The sequence below is a fragment of the Grus americana genome, chromosome 3 (assembly GCF_028858705.1).
Source record: "Grus americana isolate bGruAme1 chromosome 3, bGruAme1.mat, whole genome shotgun sequence".
NCBI lineage: Eukaryota > Metazoa > Chordata > Aves > Gruiformes > Gruidae > Grus > Grus americana.
Genome location: NC_072854.1, coordinates 3,637,445 through 3,656,827, shown reverse-complemented (window position 1 = coordinate 3,656,827; position 19,383 = coordinate 3,637,445). Strand labels below are relative to the sequence as shown.

The 19,383-nt window shown below is 46.7% G+C and overlaps 1 protein-coding gene across 5 annotated transcripts in view; it reads right to left on the bottom strand.

Moving 5' to 3' along the window:
• Nucleotides 1–9,434, bottom strand: part of MTMR9 (myotubularin related protein 9) — a 39,098-nt gene extending 29,664 nt beyond the window's left edge. For all 5 annotated transcript variants that reach the window (XR_008576474.1, XR_008576475.1, XM_054821076.1 and 2 more), the window contains exons 1-3: nucleotides 8,655–9,434; nucleotides 5,267–5,375; nucleotides 4,429–4,554 (exon numbers count right to left, since the gene is read on the bottom strand). Coding sequence is in view for 3 of the 5 variants with exons in the window: in XM_054821076.1 (XP_054677051.1) it covers nucleotides 4,429–4,554; nucleotides 5,267–5,375; nucleotides 8,655–8,839 (420 nt within the window). In the remaining 2 variants the exon portion in view is untranslated. The remainder of the gene's footprint in view (nucleotides 1–4,428; nucleotides 4,555–5,266; nucleotides 5,376–8,654) is intronic.
• Nucleotides 9,435–19,383: the final 9,949 nt, after the last annotated feature.

Here is a 19,383-nt window from a genome sequence, read left to right as displayed (position 1 = left end):
TAAATTGCCTCCAGCAATCACATCATAGGTGGAGATGAAAGAAGTTCTGGATCACATAAGGGAAGCCGGCTGGTCACAGCTCATGCTTTTAATGCACCAAAAATGATATTTTTTTTTACAGCTTTTTGGGGTGTCTATGTTAAGTTAGAGATTTCATATGACAGTGTGCAATTTATTTACAAGGAAAAAAAATATGCATGGATATAGAAAAGAACTGATAAATGCCTTACTGCCCCATAGGGCGTACAGAAAGCAAAATCAGAACTCTGTGGTATGCTTTTTTGAGAGACTGGCTGTTACTGATATCGCCAGTATGAAAAGGAATGGAAGAGTATCGACGTGACTTATCTCCCACTTTGGTAATTTAACTCTGCCCATAACCTCCTGTCCTCACCATTTATAACAGGAGACAGATGATACTGTTACATCATCCCGTTATAATTTACTGTTAGATGGGAAGGAGGAGGAGCATGGCAGCAATTAGCACCATTTGTCTTCTATACCATAGCTACTTCCGCAGAGATCCAGTTAACCTCTGCAATGCCAGCTTCAGACTGCTAAAATATACTCTGACATCAATCAGATGAGAGTAAAACCCAACAGTGCAAGTCTCTTTGTGGCTTTTACTTGGGGTACGCCTGCAATTTGGAAGAAAAAATTGCCATTACTGATTGGAAAAGTGAGGTAGCAGCAATTCAACTGTGTGCAGCAGCAGATGCAGGAAGCAGTAAGGACTGCGGTGAAAGAGAAGGTGGACCTCATCTTCAGGCATCACCAGATAAGTACACTACGTGAAACTCAGAGAGTACAAAGTTAGCATTTACTTAATTCCAATTAAGGCTAGAAGCAGCAAAGGATTGGGGGCTGAGCAGAAAGGAGGGAGGATTCCAAAGAAAAGAGAAAGTAGTCAGAAGTTTTTGTTTTTTTTTTTTTTAAACACAGTGCAGGATTAACTCTTACATTTCTACTTTTATTGTCCTAGTACTTGTTTAGAAATATTTATTTTCAAATGTTACTGAAAGGCTAAAACAACAGTTATCCTTCCTCCTAAAACTTACAATTGCTAGGAGAGGTCGTTTTCCCCAAAACAGTGTGAAACAATTCAAGGTCTACTAATAAGCCTTAAAAGAAGAGTCATGAAACTAGCAGAGACCTTGAAGCTCCTGCAAAGCAGCAATGACACAGGCCATCACCGAAGAACAGGTAGAAGGCAACAAGCCCTGTTAGTAACAGATTGTGTGCAGACAAGAAGCATTACCAGCAGGAGCAAGCAAAGATTGATGCTTGTCTGATAAGAGCAAAATATGGGCTATCCACACCATTGCAAACTGAGCCCAAACTCAGGAAATTCAGGTTTGTTTTTTTTTAACAGAAAAGCTCCAGTACAGAAGATAAAGCACAGCTGAACTGTCCAGAACCCTGAGCTCTTTCCTACAAGAAAATGGAAGAAGAAAAAAGAGAATGAAGAAAGTGAGTTTTGTGGCAATGAAACACCTTCACTTTAATTATACTGTTAGTGTACAAATTTCTCAGGGTCTCTACACTTCAGAAGAAACTGAATTTCCAGAGTTACAGTTTGCAATATCCTGCAGTTGTAGGATTTGGCAAAAGAGACACCTATTATCTCTTCTCCGACTCCTCAGAAAAAACATGAAACCCCTCTAATTCCATTCAGCCACTCAACTGGTAACGCAGTAGTACAGTGAAGAACATGAATTTTTACACACATTTCACCTGACATCTATAACCAATCCAAATTTCACATACTACCCAGTGCTTCAAGCAAACCACAATACACACAATCAAAAGCTGGATAAGGAAACGTTAACTATCCTGTGCATCTGTTGCTCCACTTATATATTTGTCTATAGTATCTTTAAAGTCTCATCTTGCAGTACAATAGTTTGGAGCCTGCAGGCACTGTGGAAGTTTTGCTGTGACATTTAGTGAAACACTGCACTGATTTCTTCATATGACTTAATTCTCAGCTGAACTACTCTGTTGATACATTGGATTTATCACAACGACAGTTCATGGAAAGACACTTGACAAAAGCCCTGTTGACCTGTGCTGTGGGTTATTCCCAAAAAATAGGAATAACAGGCAGCACACATGCCAACAGCCATCAGCAAGTGACAGTCCACTGAAAGTTATTAATTTCCTCAATTTCTTTAGATCAAATGAAATAATTTGCCTAAACAGTTCTTCCCTTAACACCTTCACAGACTAAATGCAAGAATGTTGTGATAGTGCAGCAGCCTCCCTAATGCTGAGCTGCAGGGGTGTTTGCTATCAAATTCTAGGGGCAATGCTAGATGACACATTGTCAGATCAATGCAGCGGAGTGAAGTCACTGTGTGAAATGTGCGTTGGGAGAAAAACACATTGGGCACAACGTAAGCCAAGATAAACAGAGAAATTATTATTATTATTATATAGTATAATACTATAATAGATTATCTAATTTTTAATGTATTACCTAACTCTTTTTAAAATCTTAACTGTTATAGTTTTCCTTTGCCATTACAGAATGTGTCAGAGTTTTAAAACAACTCTCATGTAGCAGACAAGTGTGGAATTAACACATTACTAGAGCTGCAGTGCAAGTAAAATGCAGTTTTTGAAAGTTGTTACCATATTGGGGAAGGTAAGGCATAACAGATCCAGATGGATGATTTAACAGAGAGGGAGGTAACCTTCTGAATTCCACTCATTTGACTTATGGGAGGAAAAAAAAAGTCAGCCATTTATTTGTTCTAGCCTGTCATATAAGAAAGTTTAATTACAGAACAAGAATTATTTGGTCAATAATATTTTTATCTGTTGTTCAGAAGAAGCCATTTGAACATGGCTTTTATCACCCTTTCTTTTAAAAGAAGTTACAGCTGAAGTTTTGGGTTAAAAGCCAAGAATTAATCAACAGCTGCTAGACATGCATATTTTAAAGAAATGAATTATTGCCCTTGAAATGTAACACTACAAAATAATTAGGATTTAAATGTAAGCCTTCCAAGGAGCACATGTTCAGAAAGGCAAGAGATCCACAAATAAGCTATCAATGCAATTTTAAACCTCTGAAAGGAAAAAAAAAAGCAGCATATCAATGGATCCATGTTAGCACCTGCATGCTGCTAAATACAACCATCAAGTGATTCGATTCCTGAAATCTGAAAAGGATTTCAGCTACACATAGAAAGCAAAACGTGAACAGAAGCAGAACCATCTCCTGCAATCTTTCATTGAGCTCCAAGGGATTTCTTTCTGCTGCCTTCAATCCGGCTTTCACACTCCTCCCTTCTCACCAGATAGCACTTCAGCTTCTGGCCTTTTGATTCTCGCTGAAATGCCTGCAAGCTTCCTCTGCTGAGCTGGGAAAGCGTCTGCTGCTTTGCCTCCCAACAGGAGCACACACTGATCACATTTGACTTCCCCAGCTGAAATTAAAACCAAAACTGTGGTGCTAGTTGTTATAACTGGTCAGTTTGTATATCTTTTGACAGCAGAAGATGGGACATGTGAGAGTAGTCCAACTACAAGACAAAAATAGAAAGACCCCTGAACTCCTTTAATTTTCTAGTGAGTTCACCATATGAATCTGGTCAAGCTAATCATATTATTCAGTTATTAGTCATAAACAGGAAGTAATAAATGCTGCAGACAAGCTGGGTTGCAAATAAAAGAAAAAAAAAATCAATGTTCTTTGATGCTGCACTAATGGATGTGGTCTCAGAAACCTAAGATGATGCAGCAAGCGCACATCTTTAATGCGAAACAAAGACCTGGAACACAGAGATGCTAACCCAAGGCACGATAAAACAGGTAGGCTTCTGCAACTGAGCCAGTTCCCACTATATCAAATTCAGTATTCTAAAATGAAGTTTGATTAAAAGATACAACAGGCAATGCCACAAGAACAATTTCTACCCTACAGGTACCAAAATACTGTGCTCACAGCACCTGGAAGAATACAACTGGAAATTCCCTGTTGCCTGAACACTCACAGTATTTCCCCGGCATGGATTCGAGTGAAGAGTGTTTCAAATCAGGCATCTTTATGTTCTGTCATCTTCCTGTAGAGCTAAGAAATCCTTAGCAATTTTGAATTTGTTCTTACAATAAGGAGGGTCATCCCCAAGGGACTAAAACACTTCCTACCTTCACATCCTCCCAGGTAACTCAAATAAGCCTCAAAGCTCCCTTTGTAGAAGGTAAAACACAAATGCTAAACAGGAATATTTAGCACATAAACAGAAATGCTTGTTACTTACAGAATGAATATTTGAACAACACTCACTTTCCACCCAGGCATGGAACAGCTTTTTTTACCATCCAGGGTTTCCACTCCAGACACTACTGGGTGAAATACTTCACAAACTACTTGTACAAACATATCCGAGTGCCTCTGCAAATCCTTAAGATCCAACTTACCACTGAACTGAGGAGCTCAAACTCTTGATCAGGCAGAAAAGAGCGCCAGCCATCTTCAATAATTTCAAACATGGGCCGGTAGAAGAAGGGATACATGAGAGTGACAGAATCCAAAGTGGAAAGTGCCTGTGTGGGTGAGAGAAATTAACAGCTACTTAATTCATTCAGACTGCTATTTTATTCTAAAAAACATACAGCAATAATGTTTTCCTCTAACATCAGTGATGCAAACTTAAGCCACCCAAAAGCATAAAACCATTAAGTGTAAAATAGTTACCTGCAGGGTAGTTTAACACACAAAAAACAGTAGCACAGATAGAAGTGGATGATAACAGACAAATCTAACAGCAAGTGTGGATTTGTACACACAGTATCACTTCTGCAGGCTACGCTATGTAACAATGCACCAAAGGATGAGAGAGATGCACACTGAACATAACTACTGGCACACATCCTGCATGATGTTTACCTGATTGCTAAAAACAGAGTTTAAACTCAAAAAGTCACTTAATATTGTTTGAGATATCTGAAATTCAACCTGTCTGATTTGGTTTTGCCTCCTCGTGCTCCAGCATAATGAAGCTGAGCTTCATTTCTGCAAATGCTATTTCAAGATTTTTTGATCAAGAAAAGAAGCGGAGGGTTTGTTTGTTTTCTTAAAAAACCCTACAAACAGCAAACAATATTTTGACAATTGAAAGGAAATATCCCACAATTCTCATTTGCCTTCCAGAACATCAATGAAAACCTTCCTAACTGGGGGAAACCACCTACTGTTACGGTTGAGGCCAGATCAAGGTCTGAGAACATAGGTGTTACTTACATAATGATTTCTTACCTCAATAGAGCTAGCAATGTTCAAGCACTCCTCCATTCCAGGTATATCCAGCTGAATAATTCGCAGATCTTTGCATTTTATAATGATGGTACCTAATGAGCCCACAAACCTACAGCAACAGATGAAAAAAGAGCCTCTTAAGAACAGAATCTAAGGTACAACGAGGTACTATAGCTCTTCCCACAACACATGCCTACAAGACAAAATTTCTTTAGTAGTAATATGTCTACAATACCATCTTTCAAAAAATACATAAACAAAACAACCCCCTTCTTTGGTATTTGCAAATTGTGCTCCACTTTTTTTTTTTTTGAGTTCCATCCTTGTGATATGGCAGTGAGTGGAAGTACTACAAGATAGAGAAGAGAAGGTTTTCCTCCCAGCTTTGCTTTAAAACAGGAAAGAAAAGGTAAGCTCAGGTGTTTTTTGAGAGTACTAGAAGTTTCAGCTGCAAGTTACCAGGTTCATTACAGTAATGTGTTGAAACTTTGAGGCCTGCTAAAAACATCTGACTTGAATTTAATTTTTAAAATAACATCTCAGTCTAGCTACTTTACACTGCTTTGTTTTTAACGAGAAAGTTTGGTTTCTGATACCTGCAGTCCCATGGAGCCATTTGCTCAGAGAAGTTAAAGTCTTATCACTGCTCAAGTCAACTCAGAGAAAACCTCTACATTACAAAACAAACACAGCACACAGACGCCCTCTCCAGTTTTCCTTATGTACCTGAAAGACGGATGATGCCTGCACAGAAACTAAATGTTTTCTTTATGTTAACTAGCCCATAGCACCCACAGAAATGCTGTGGATTTTAGTTCACAAAGTAGCAAACTACGGAAAAGCAGCTGAATCTCCTCGGACACCGCAGCAGTGTTTGCAGCAGCCAAGGACGATGCAAGAGGCAGAAGTAGGCAGGACATGAAGGACCAAGCCTCAGTCTCTCGTGGCCTAATCCTCAGTTAGACCGTGCACACACAAAGGCAGAGCTGTACATGCTCCAAGAGACCTGTTGCTAAGCCCTGGGTTGCTTCACCTGTGCTACAAAAGGTGCCTGTAATTTATTTTGGAATTATTATTCCAGCTGAAAGGTCATTATCTATTTCTTCTGTGCAGACAAAGGTTAACATGCAGACCCAATTATAATTTGGGTAGTGCTGAAAGAAGAACTACAGGTGTTTTGACAGAAAAGTTCTGCAACTCCAGCAGAGACAGCCTGTGCATCGTTTGCCCTTGTTGCAGTGCTATTTCACTGATCCCCAACGCAGTAACACACTGCAGCTATGTAACACACACGCATCACTAGGGCTCTGTTTCCTTTCCATGTTTCTTTAAGCAAAAAGACCACAGGAGATCACTAGAGATTGTTCTTCTCCACAAACCTTACAGATCATATTTAAGCTGCTTAAAAAACTACAAAAATTTAAGAAGCAGATTGATGACCATCTGATAATTAGGGAATCATAGAATGGTTTGGGTTAGAAAGGACCTCACAGCCCATCTAGTTCCAACTCCCCCTGCCATGGGCAGGGACACCCTCCACTAGCCCAGCTTGCCCAAAGCCCCATCCAACCTGGCCTTGAACACTGCCAGGGAGCCAGGGGCAGCCACAGCTTCTCTGGGCAACCTGTGCCAGGGCCTCAGCACCCTCACAGGGAAGGATTTCTGCCTCACATCCCATCTCCATCTCCCCTCCTGCAGCTTCAGGCCATTCCCCTTGGCCTGTCACTCCCTGTCCTTGTCACCAGTCCCTCTCCAGCTTTCCTGGAGCCCCTGCAGGAACTGGAAGGGGCTCTAAGGTCTCCCCGCAGCCTTCTCTTCTCCAGACACCCATATCATGAAAGTGGGACAAAACATTTTATGAACCTGGCACAATATCACAGTTGTTGTGCACTATTAACGTGAAGTAGTGCAAACTGGACTTTCTACAACCTTTATTGATCTAAGAATCTTGTTATTCCATTATCTCCAGCAGAATATACTCTTACCCTTTTATATGCAGAGTTTCATTGCAGTTACATTCACACAAAGCTCCTCTCGGGGAAGGAGATGTCTGCTCTAGAGAACTTCTAGAAACTAGGGCTGGCAATAAGGGCTGTGAGTATCTGCAGACATAGCTAACTCCGTTATAAATCACATACTGAGCTAGCAATGCACTACTCCCTCGCCATAACTTAGAGTGTCTCTTGCTTATTTGGTACAACTTACGCTGTAACTGCAACTAAGCTCAGAAAAAAATAAAAAAAAGAAAAGCTTGTCCATAATAATTTTCAAAATGCAGCTACAGCTGGTGCAGTACAAGCAGTAAGGAGGATGAGACCAAATCGCCCTGATGACTGAGCAGTACTACATAGGAACAGATTTCCTGAGGTTTCCACCACTCTGTTCCTCTCCACCTCAGGCCAAGATGCAGCATTTCTCAGAAACACTCAGAGAAATCAGGAACACGGGAACCAACTTAATCAGCGTCCAGTACTTCACCCATTCTGAAAGGCAACCTGATATTTTTAATTGCTGCTGCTTGATTTTCTGAGTCTTGCTGGCAGAAAGGAAGTCTATTCTTCCAGATTACCTTAAAAAGCAAGTAAAACGGGATTGACTTTGTAATTAAGAAAAACAATAAAATGTTATGAGCAAACTGAAAAAAAGGACCAAGGTGAGGAAGCAGAAGACAACAACCAGCTGAGATAGGACTGCCACTCAACAAGGGAAGTGTGATGGGGCAACAGTACACATAAAGCAGACGGAAGTGATGAAAGAAGATTAATTTCTGAAGTCCCTGTAACAAAAGCGGATGGGCAAGAAGAAAAAAAACAACAACAGAGTGCTGCAGCTACAACTCAGCTTTACCACGTCACTCCCACAAGAGGTACACTGTTAAAGTGTTATTGATTTCCATAAGCAGTTGGAGGAGTAAGGGGATGATGCTGTTGAGCAGTAGGAGAGTGATCTGGGACTGAAAAAGTCCAGAGTCCACTTCTGCCATCAGTTCTGCTGGGTGACCCAAGGCAAATCACTTAATCAGTGCCTCAGCTTCCATCTCTGTTGAATGGCGGTAAAGATGTGTCCTTTATAGAGCATTTCAAGAGCTACTGATGAAATCCACTGAACGATGAACACAAGAGTACTGTTTGAACATAAAAATTCTGACTCTATATATGACCAAAACCCCTCCCTTAGGTGCAACAGCCGAATATCAACATCCCAACAGAATGAGAATCAATCCACCCATGCCAATATTCTGCCCTGGGCTCTAATGGACTGTCCTTTCTCCTCTCCAGACCAGGATTCAAGACAGCTGAGGCACGACTCAGCCTTGACAACTACTTTTCAACCCATAAGAAGACACAAACAATTAGGTATGGGTAGGCAGGGAACTGAGAAGACATACCTTTTCTCAATAGAATCAATGTTGGAGTGCAGCAGCCACAGCTCCTCAGCATTATCTTGACGCCGTGAAGAAAAAATGAGATGATGGCCAGTCAAACACAGAGTCCCCTCCACTGCCAGGTAGAAAGGGCGGTGCAGGATGACATTGTCCGCTCGAGGGGTCTTGATCAGCTCTGCAAACTCCATGCTTGCTAGCACAGGGAACGGGCCTGGGGAGGCCTTCGCCACAAAAACTTGATGGGAAAAGAGGGGTATAACCTCACCAACGCCAGCAGGGATGGGATGGACAACCTGGGACAGCCCCGGGATAGCCCACAACCGGCAGGCAGCCCTGTACGGCGCCACGGAAGGCAGGCAGGGCCTAACCCGAGGGGCGATCCCGGGGCGGGGGGAAAGGGGGAAAGGTGAGGCGGGGAGGAGGGAGGGAGGAGCGGGAGGATCCCACAACCCCCGCTCGGAGAAGGGCGATGCCCTCACAGCGTCCCCGTTCCCGGAGGGCGCCCGGTGCCCGACCGAGGGGGCGGCTGACAGGGGGAGCCGGGTGGGGCGGCGGCGGCGCGGGGAGATCCCCGGTGCTTGACAGAGAGACAGGGCAGCGCGGGGGCCCGGCGGAGGGGGGCCCGGCGCAGGGAGGGCGCGCGGGCACCGACTGACGCGGGAAGGGGAGCCCCGGGCTCCGGAGGGGGGCAGCGGCCCCGCCGCCCCAGCACCCCCGGCCCCGCCGCTGAGGAGGCGCCCGGCGGAGCGGTCCCGGCCGGAAGCTCGCGAGCCCTTCCCCGGATGTTGGTCACCCACGTGACCCGCCAGACCCAATCCCCGCCCGCTCCCGCCCTCTGGGGGCGGGACGTCTGCCTTTACCGGAAAGCGTGCTGCAGCAATGAACCCGACGCACCCCGCGGCCTCATGACAACAGTTCCGCCGCCTAACGGGGCATTTAAGGGAGGTGGGCGGGGTGGGAGGAGGGGGCGGGGCAGAAAGGGGCGGGGCCTTGCCGGAGGAGACCAACGGGAAAGAGAAGCTGCGCGGGGGCGGGCACGGGGGCGGAGCTTGGTGAAGGGGCGGGGCGATGGTCGTGTGGAGCGGGCGGGGCGGGCAGGGGGCGGAGCTCTGGGGCGGGCAGGGGACGGAGCTGTGGGGCGGGCAGGGGACGGAGCTGTGGAGCGGGCAGGGGACGGAGCTGTGGAGCGGGCAGGGAGCAGGCAGGGAGCAGAGCTCTGGAGTAGGCAGGGAGCAGGCAGGGGCAGAGCTCAGGTATTCCCCACGCTGACACGTAGCGGTGGCAGGTGCTGCCCCCGAAGCGGTCTGTGGCCGCGGTGTGGGTGCAGAGCCCTGTGCCGGGGACACCGCGCTGCTGTCGCGCCCAGCGCCGCTCTTCCTCAGCGCAAAGCCCAGCAGCTCGGGCCCACCCTGCCCCTTGCACTTTCCGAAACGCCCCCCGCGCTCCCCCAGCCCTGCTCCACAGGCAGCCCAGGCCCCCGCCACTAGCACCATCCACGCTGGGTTACATTATACGCCATTACGGGCCGTTCTGGACGTTTCCGAGCGTGCGGAGCCCCGTTACCCGGCCGGGAAGGAGCTCCCGCAGCCCCCTTGGCCCGGGCACAGCCGACAGGTCGTGTTTCATCCGCTGCTCTGCTGTCCCCGTTCTCGGGCTCCCGGGGCTTTGGCTGCAGCCCTGCGATAACGAGGGCTCCTGATTTCCCAGCTCTGCGGCCTGCGCAGAGGGCAGGGCAGAAGCAAACACACCAATGCCAGCCCCTGTTTTGGGCTATGTACAGTGTTTCTTCTAGGCATCAGTCCCAACTTGTGCTGCGGGCTGAGCTTTCAGAGAGTCACAGAACGGTTTGGGTTGGGAGCCCCTCCAGTTCCACCCCCCTGCCATGGGCAGGGACACCCTCCACTAGCCCAGGTTGCCCAAAGCCCCATCCAACCTGGCCTTGAACACTGCCAGGGAGCCAGGGGCAGCCACAGCTTCTCTGGGCAACCTGTGCCAGGGCCTCAGCACCCTCAACATAAAAAATTTTTCCTTGCATCTAGTCTGAACCTCCCCTCCTTTAGTTCTAAACCAGTTACCCTATCACTACAGGTCCTACTAAAAAGTCTGTCTCAGTCTTTCTTATAAGCCCCCTCTAGATACCAGAAGGGGCTCTAAGATCTCCCCGCAGCCTTCTCTTCTCCAAGCTGAACAAGCCCAACTCTCTCAGCCTGAGGTCTCCAGAGCAGAGGTGCTCCAGCCCTCAGATCATCTCCGTGGCCTCCTCTGGCCTCGCTCCAATAGGTCACAGAGAATCACAGAATCCAAGACTGGTGGGGGTTGGAAGGGACCTCTGGAGATCATCTAGTCCAACCCCCTGCTAAAGCAGGATCACCTACAGCAGGTTGCACAGGATCACATCTAGGTGGGTTTTGAATCTCTCCAGAGAAGAAGACTCCACAACCTCTCTGGGCAGCCTGTTCCAGTGCTCGGTCACCCTCAGAGTGAAGAAGTTTTTCCTCATGTTGAGATGGAACTTCCCGTGTTCCAGTTTGTGCCCATTGCCCCTTGTCCTGTCACTGGGCACCACTGAAAACAGTCTGGTTCCATCCTCTTGACATCTACCCTTTAGATATTGATAAGTATTGATGAGATCCCCTCTCAGCCTTCTCTTCTCCAGGCTAACCAGCCTCAGCTCTCTCAGCCTTTCCTCGTATGAGAGATGCTCCAGGCCCCTCCTCATCCTCGCAGCCCTCCGCTGGACTCTCCCCAGCAGTTCCCAGTCTGTCTGGAACTGGGGAGCCCAGAGCTGGACACAGAACTCCAGATGTGGCCTCAGCAGGGCAGAGTAGAGGGGGAGGAGAACCTCCCTTGATCTGCTGGCCACGCTCTTCTCCATGCACCCCAGGACACCGTTGGCCTTTTTGGCCACGAGGGCACACCGCTGGTCATGGAGAGCTTGCTGTCTATCAGGACTCCCAGGCCCTTCTCCGCAGTGCTGCTTCCCAGCAGGTCAACCCCTAACCTGTACTGGTGCAGCTCCATGTCCTTCTTGTGCTGGGGACCCCCGAGCTGGACGCAGCACTGCAGGGGGGTCTCAGCAGAGTGGAGCAGAGGGGCAGAATCCCCTCCCTCAACCTGCTGGTCACACTGCTGGTGATGCAGCCCAGGACACAGTTGGCTTTCTGGGCTGCAGGTGCACATTGTCATGTCCTCATGCCTACACCCTTCAGACAGGGCAGACCCCTCCAATTATACCATCCTATGCATCACCCCGAAACCTTTCCCTTGTCAAAGGGGACGTCTGTGGGCCATAGCTGCTCCTCTATAACATGGTACATCCCATGACACTGCCAACATCCTGCAGCTGACGGTGGGGATGCAGAGAGTCAAGTGTGCATACGCTTGGTGCTTTTCCCTGGGTTATTACTGTGAAGCACATCCCTGTTAGGAAAGTCAGAGAGCTGGGGCACAGCTGAAACTCAAATCTCCACACTGAATTTGTTGGCAGAGGTGTGGGCAGGGATGTGTTTTGCAGCGCTGACCCAGGCTTGGTCAAGTAAACTAGGACTATTCCCACTGCATTTTGGAGGCCAAGAAAGTCTTAACATTGACATGGCCAGACTAAACCTGAGGTCCAGAGGGGAGATCCTGGCATGGGATGGTTCACTAGCAGTTGGGTTTCACCAAAACCAGTAAGTTAGGAAGATTAAAAACCAAATTCAAGGTAGGTAATGCTGAAATCCAGCATTTACCCTGAGAGTGTTTGTGAACCTGAGAAGGGCTGTCTACAAACACCCGTGCTTCCAAGCAAAACCAGACTTCTAAGCAGTGGTAAGAAGATGGAAGACTCTTCACACTGACAGCAAATACCAGACATCTCCCAAAGAGGGGGTCTGCTCACTGCGTTGGCCGTGGCTGCTCCCCAAAAGGGGACACTGGACCAGGCAGGTGGATGCGGGCTCTGATGCAGAACCACAGGTCTCACTCACCTGGAGAAACTCCAGTTCCTTAGCCTCCATCTTCTTTATCTCTGAAGAAGAACAAAGCGTGAAAATCAGGTCATTGGACATTTCTAGGACATTTTCTTGGAGGAGATGAATAGCTGTTTGGTACCATTCTGCACCATGATTACTTTGGTGGTGCAAGTTCAAGGTTGTTCAGTCCCTGCATGATGGAAACAGCCTGGAACTATCTGTGCAGATGCAAGCAGGCAGCTTTTGATGACAGCCTGTTCTAGGCAATTGCACATGAGAAGGATTGCATAGGTGTTTAGATACAGTGACCTGAATTTTTATACTCACCTCTGGTGGTGAGTTCATTCTGAGTTTGTCCAGGCTGTTACTTGTATGTCTTATTAATGCTGGCAGCTTAGGTGATTTCAATATCTGAGAATGATTTGAAAGTCTAATTAATGGCATTTTCTTCTCATAGATATATGCAAAGGTATTAAGGAAGATTAATTCTCCCCTTACAGCGGTTTGCACCGATCCACATCATCAACCCTTCCAAAAAAGAGGCAGGGGTGTCTCCTAGGTCTGGAGTCCCATGTGCAACTTAAAATAAAACCATGTCTACACTGCTGCTTTCAGTCCAGTGCTGAGATGGCCTGGACACAGCACAGGACTAATCCTCTCTGCGTGTTACTGGGCAGACTGGGAAGCCTGTGGTATGAATCCAGAGCTAAAGACAAACTCCCACCTTCGGGGAATGAGCAGGACCGTTAAAAGTGCTGCTCAGCTGTGCAGTTTATCCTGGCTGAAGAAGAAAAGCTGCTTCACTGTCCCTCACCATGCACAGTGGTGCTGGAGATCCCTCTGCCCTTGCATAGGGAGGGCTGGTGCTTTGGGGGTATCTTCAGCTTCAGGAGAGGAGCCTGGGGTCTCCATCCATCTCCCTTGCAATCAACTTATGGGTATTAATCATCCTGGGCCTCCTAGGAGACACTGCCTGGGTTCTTACATGTTCACCCCCTCCATCACTATGGCCCCCACAATCCCCATCCTCACGAAGCACCACCAGACCCCACAGACTGAGGGACAGCTGCTTTCTCTGTGGGGTGGCCTCCATCTCGCTGATGGTGCTGACGTATAAAGAACATCCTCGATAGAATCACAGAATGGTTTGGGTGGGAAGGGACCTTAAAGATCATCTAGTCCGACCCCCCTGCCATGGGCAGGGATATCTTCAACTAGGTCAGGCTGCTCAGAGCCCCGTCCATCCTGACCTTGAGTGTTTCCAGGGATGGGACGTACTCAGCTGAAGAGGGGCTGCAAAGGAAAGCAAAGGCTTCAACCCCACGGGCAGCAGGGAAACAGCACTGTTGCCCCAGCGAAGGAAGGAAAAGGAAAATTTGGGCAGTGGCTGCACACCCTGGGACTAATTATACACCCGGCACTTCCCCCACGTTAGTCCTGATGACTCTGCAGTCCCCAGGTGATGCGTGGAAGTGGATCGTCTCTCTCCCAGCTCAGAGAAAAAAAAAAGCTTTAAATATAGCCCCCAAATCGAGGGCATATCAGGTATTACACTGACAAAAAGGAGCAAGAGGTGCTTTAGAAATGCACCTAAGAAGAGGAGTGACTGGCACTCAGATGGGTTTCACTGCCTGCCTTTTTCTGTCTTTTTGCCATGTGCTTTAGGGAAAATGAACTGTCATGTGGCAAAGCTGAAAGACTTGTACTCAAAAAAAAATTTGGCTCAAATCTCACCTCTTCTAGAGGAACTTCTGAATATTGCAGTGAGAGTCATCCTGCTCTTTTGGACTCATTTTTCCTCCTGTAAAATAAGGATCAGTAATGTTTGGAGCAGGCTCCTTGCCTTCCTGTATTTTGACACTGCCTGGTGCAATACAGCCCTGCCACCGATCAGTAAACATTACTGCAATCTTCTGAAGAACGGAAGATGTAAGGGACATCATGCAGAGTACAACATGTCTCGCGCGCAATAAAAACCCCACCAGCCTGACAACTTTTTCTGTTGGTCCTGCACAAATTATTCTGTGTTACGTTCCCAAACCCACAGCTGCTGCTCCCCACTCGAGGAGAAATAACCTAGAGAGAACTTGTACAGATATTTGTGAGGATGCATTTGGTTTGTAATAACAGATAATGAGGGCTCACCAGCTGCCGTGCACCATAACCTCTTACTTGTTCTGATAAAGTCTACTAAGAAACAGCATCCCTATCAAGCGGGAGTAGCATGCACGTCTAGAAGGTGTCCAAGGAGAAGGAAATGCAGCTAAATCAAGACCCTTTGCCCAATGCCCAGAGATTCCTCCTGCCAGACCCCTAAATGACAGGCCATCTGCTTCCCTCCACCCCATAACGTGTCTTGAAGAGGTTTGCCAAGAGGCTTGTCTGGCCTCGGCAGGAGAAGGGGCTCTTCCCACGTCTTCCTTTCCCGGCTGGGGAGCAGGATCAGGAACCGTCCGGGTCTCTGGCTGCTCATCCCACACCTCCCTGAAGGACGCCGGGGCATGGGGCAGACCTGGGGGAGCAGAGGTTCCTCTCCCTGGTTGCATGTAGTTGGTCTGGATTCACCGGTGAGACCACATCTCCCGGATCAGAGGCAATTATCATGATTTTAGGCTTTTCAGCGAGCGAGCTCTCCTCCATCACGTGTGCTGGTACCAGCAGGGTTTCGCCTGTGAAATCCAAGAAGTAATTGGCTGCAGAATAGCAGAGAAACACCCTCCATATGCTGCAGTCCCATGACCACTTGCCTCTTGGATGAGCACTAGTATTTTTTAGGACTCTCTATTTGCTTGTTTTCATTCCTGAAATAGATCGTGATCTTTTTATCCAAACACCCAGCCGCTTTACCCTCCGATGTTTTCCTAGGAATGGGAGTGAAAGAGCAGCAAGCGCAAGATAAAGGATGTTTGTGGCTGAAAAATCATCTGTGACTGCAGCGACCACATCTGCAGTGGTAAATCCAAAGCGGCCGTGAGGCCAGCTGGCACGGCCAAGCCATGTACAAGATATTAAGGTCTCCTGGCTTCCCAAAAAGGGATCCACAGCATTAGTCCCTGGGTGTTAGTCCCTCTGCTAACTCTTGAGCTCTGCCTAGGAGCCAGTTTGCCCAGACCGAAAGTGTGCCAGGGGCTGTGCTAAATTTTATGTCTTAGCCTGGTCCTGGCACTGCTTCATTTGCTGGTGTGGATGTAGCCAGGGGCTCTGGAAAAGAAAGAGGTGGACAGCAAACCCCTCCCATAAAGAAGCAGATAAATTATTCTATTTATACAAAATCTGCTACAATAGAGAGAATCGGCTGAAGCTGATTTATGTGTTGTTTTCCACTTAACATCCATCAGTATGTCAGAGCACACAGCACTTCCTAAGAGCTGCCACGCACAATTCTTCACTAAACCCTGTCTGAAATACATGTTTTCCTAATAACCGGGTCCATCCTCTTGACAGCTGAGAGCAGGGAGTCTGCAGGTGTGGGAGAGCTTCCCAGTTAGGTCTCCTGAAACCACAGCAACGTCAGACTGGGGATTTGGCAACCAGAGAGTGAGTGGGCAAGTCTGAAGTCAGACCGCAGGAGGAAGGAGGCTGGCAGGATGCGATAGAGCAGACATATGTACTTGACAACGCAGACACAAGTGTTCCTCGGGTCTAAATTTCCATAATAAATTATTTTTAGCAGATTTTTTTTTTTTTTTTAACAGGGAATAGCTAGTTTCTTCTGAAGCTTTTCCATTTTGTCATAAAGAATCACAGGACACTGCATAGTGTCCTGAAATTTAACACTTTTTGCAAAGCTTTTTGTCTTTTCCATCTCAAGCTTGGTTTGGGGTTTTTTTGTTTGGTTGGTTTTGTTTTTGTTTTTGTTGTTGTTGTTTTTAGTTTTCGTTTGTCAACCTGGGAAATATCTGGGCAATGAAAAGGGAACTCTGGGTTTGTTTTCTCCTCACTTTGGGAAAATCCTTTCTGGTCGTGGAATTAGCTAGGCACCCACCAAGGACAAACCTGCAGGTCTTTGTGCTCTCAGAGTATCTTTAGGGCTGGCCATCCGAAACGCACGGACAGCTTGATGCCAAAGTTGTGAGCAATTATTCTGAGTGAGTGAGAACAATTGCTCAGGTACAAATTGTCTCCAAAACTTTCTCCAGCACTAATTACTACCCGTGTGGGAACGGTAGGATGTCTGATTTCATCTGCATTTGGCTTTTTTTTTCAGAAATCGTTAGGGGGAAAACCCCAACCTTTTTCATAGACTCAAAAAATATTGAATTCTGGAGAAAACATCAGCTTAGGCCACTGCATGGGGGTCTGATAAATATTTCATGTGTTGATGTGCCATGACCTGATTTTGTAGGTAGAAGCATGGATGTTTTTGAGAGTTCAGCTCTGGAAATGATTTAACATTTGGAGGGCCCCGAGAACTCTCAGTGTGGAGGGAGAAAAAAAAGAAAGAGAATTTGGTGTCAGAGAAGAGAAACCCCTGTGGTTATAAAGGTTTTCCATTAGACAGCAGCATGAAAAAAGGGGCATTAGTGAAATGGTCTTGACCTGCACATGGTTGTAAGTGGAAAGATAATTAAACAGGCATTTATACAGTGACTGCAGTTTGTAATAGACACAGCTATGGTTTCTCTGGAGCCCACAAGAAAGCATTATGTCATTCAAGTGAACAGGGCTCTTCTTCCACCGGTTTCTGAAAGGGCAAATGAGGATAATGTGAGGTGAAAAACCAAGTTGTTTATGAACTGATTTTTTTATTATTACTATTTGAAAGCTGTGGTGCTTTGAAAACATAGTTCTGGGTACTCTTCCATAGGATATGGGTTGGGCTCTCTGTGTCCTAAGAGATGCATACTTTTGGGTAATTCTTCATGACTTAAAGTTGGGTTCTTGGGGTCTGACTAAATTTAGGAAATTACCAGATCATTCCTGAGAAGGCTGCATTGTGAATTGCCTCTTGAAGAGTATAAATTAATATATCTTCAAAACCAAACCCTCCTGGACTTGATGGAGACTTGATGAGGGCTACTGCTTAAAAACACACAAAGGGTTTTATGCAGGAAGGTCAGAACTGGTGAAACCTGGCAAGTTGCCCCATAAGAAATTGCAGCCTGTTTAACTATTAGTTCACCCCTACGAAGTGAACAGGCTTATCACAGTTATGCTAAGGGGCTTAAGAATTAATTTCTTCCCCCTTTATATCCTCTGTGTATCCAAACACTGTGGTTATGCCACAAATACATCTGATATAGCTGTGGTCCTTCATCACAGTCCTGATGGATAGGGAGAAAAGACTCCAAATTAATTATTTTTTGAAGACCACATTTCACAGTGGGTTAAACAGGCAACACCAATAGGATCCAAGGAACCATTTAATCAACTTAGAGAGGGACTGTTTACAAGGGCAAGTAGTGATAGGACAAGGGGGAATGGCCTGAAGCTGCAGGAGGGGAGATGGAGATGGGATCTGAGGCAGAAATCCTTCCCCGTGAGGGTGCTGAGGCCCTGGCACAGGGTGCCCAGAGAAGCTGTGGCTGCCCCTGGCTCCCTGGCAGTGTTCAAGGCCAGGTTGGATGGGGCTTTGGGCAACCTGGGCTAGTGGAGGGTGTCCCGGCCCATGGCAGGGGTTGGAACTGGATGATCTTTGAGGTCCCTTCCAACCCAAACCAGGCTATGATTCTATGAACTCCAGGATGCCCTTTTGATGCTCAAACCCACCAGCATGGAAGACTGACTCAAAGTTTTGCTTGCGTAAGCAGGGGGACTTGAGGAGCTACATGTTTCATAGACCCATTATGAGCCTCCTCAAAGAGAGAGGGCAGAGACAGCAAAGCCAGCTGATATCTAATTCAGAAAGAACAGTGAACAACCTGTTTTGGAAAACAGGGTAGGAGCAGCAGCCAACCACCTTCTTCCTCTATGGACCCTCCTTGCACACCAAGTCAGCCTGAGGCAACATCTCTATGCATCAGCCATGCTTCCCACAGCTGCATTTTCCTACAAATATCCATAGATTTGTGCACTTTGGGTTACAGTAGACACCTCTGCACATTTCACTGTGTGTCTACAGGTCCCATGAACCTCACAACCAGGGCAAATAGTTTTAAATGTCAGGAGCTGGAACGGCACGCTGGTGTTGTCAGTTCAGCAGTGACTGCTTAGGTTGTGCTGAGTATTTCAGATCAGATATGAATAGGCTGAATTAGGGTTTGCTAGGCTGAGTGTCTAGAGTAGCTTCAGGCTATGTCTGAAGCATTGCTTGTCAGGGAAAAAAGGATGCTCAGCGTGGGAGTAAATGTTCTCTCTGTTGGATGTTCAGAAGTGAAAATCTTTTCCTTCAGAATCCAATTAATGGTTCCAGTTAATAAAGAACAAATGGCCAGAGTACCCATGCTTATATGTGACAAAGAGATTAGAGATAGGGTAGCCCAGTAGGGTCAGACATGGTCCCACTAGCTGAAATGCCTTTTGTTCCACTCCCTGTTGTAGAGAGTGGGATAAAATTAAAGCAATGACTTGTCATTTCAGAAATCAAAAAGAACACAGAGAAAGAGAGCACTGGAAAAAACTCAAGCTGTGCTATAACTTGCCAGCAGTGCTGAAGCAGAGTAAAATTCTCTTTAGCCCTAAGATCAGAGACAAAGCGGAGCTGCTCTTGTAGCACGATGGCTTTGCGGAGAGCATCGGCACAGCTGACGGACGAACATCTTGCTGTGGTGTTCAGGAAGAAATAGGGCCAGAAAACTGAAAATAACTGGGAACGGCCTCACTGGCGGTCAGTCCCACAG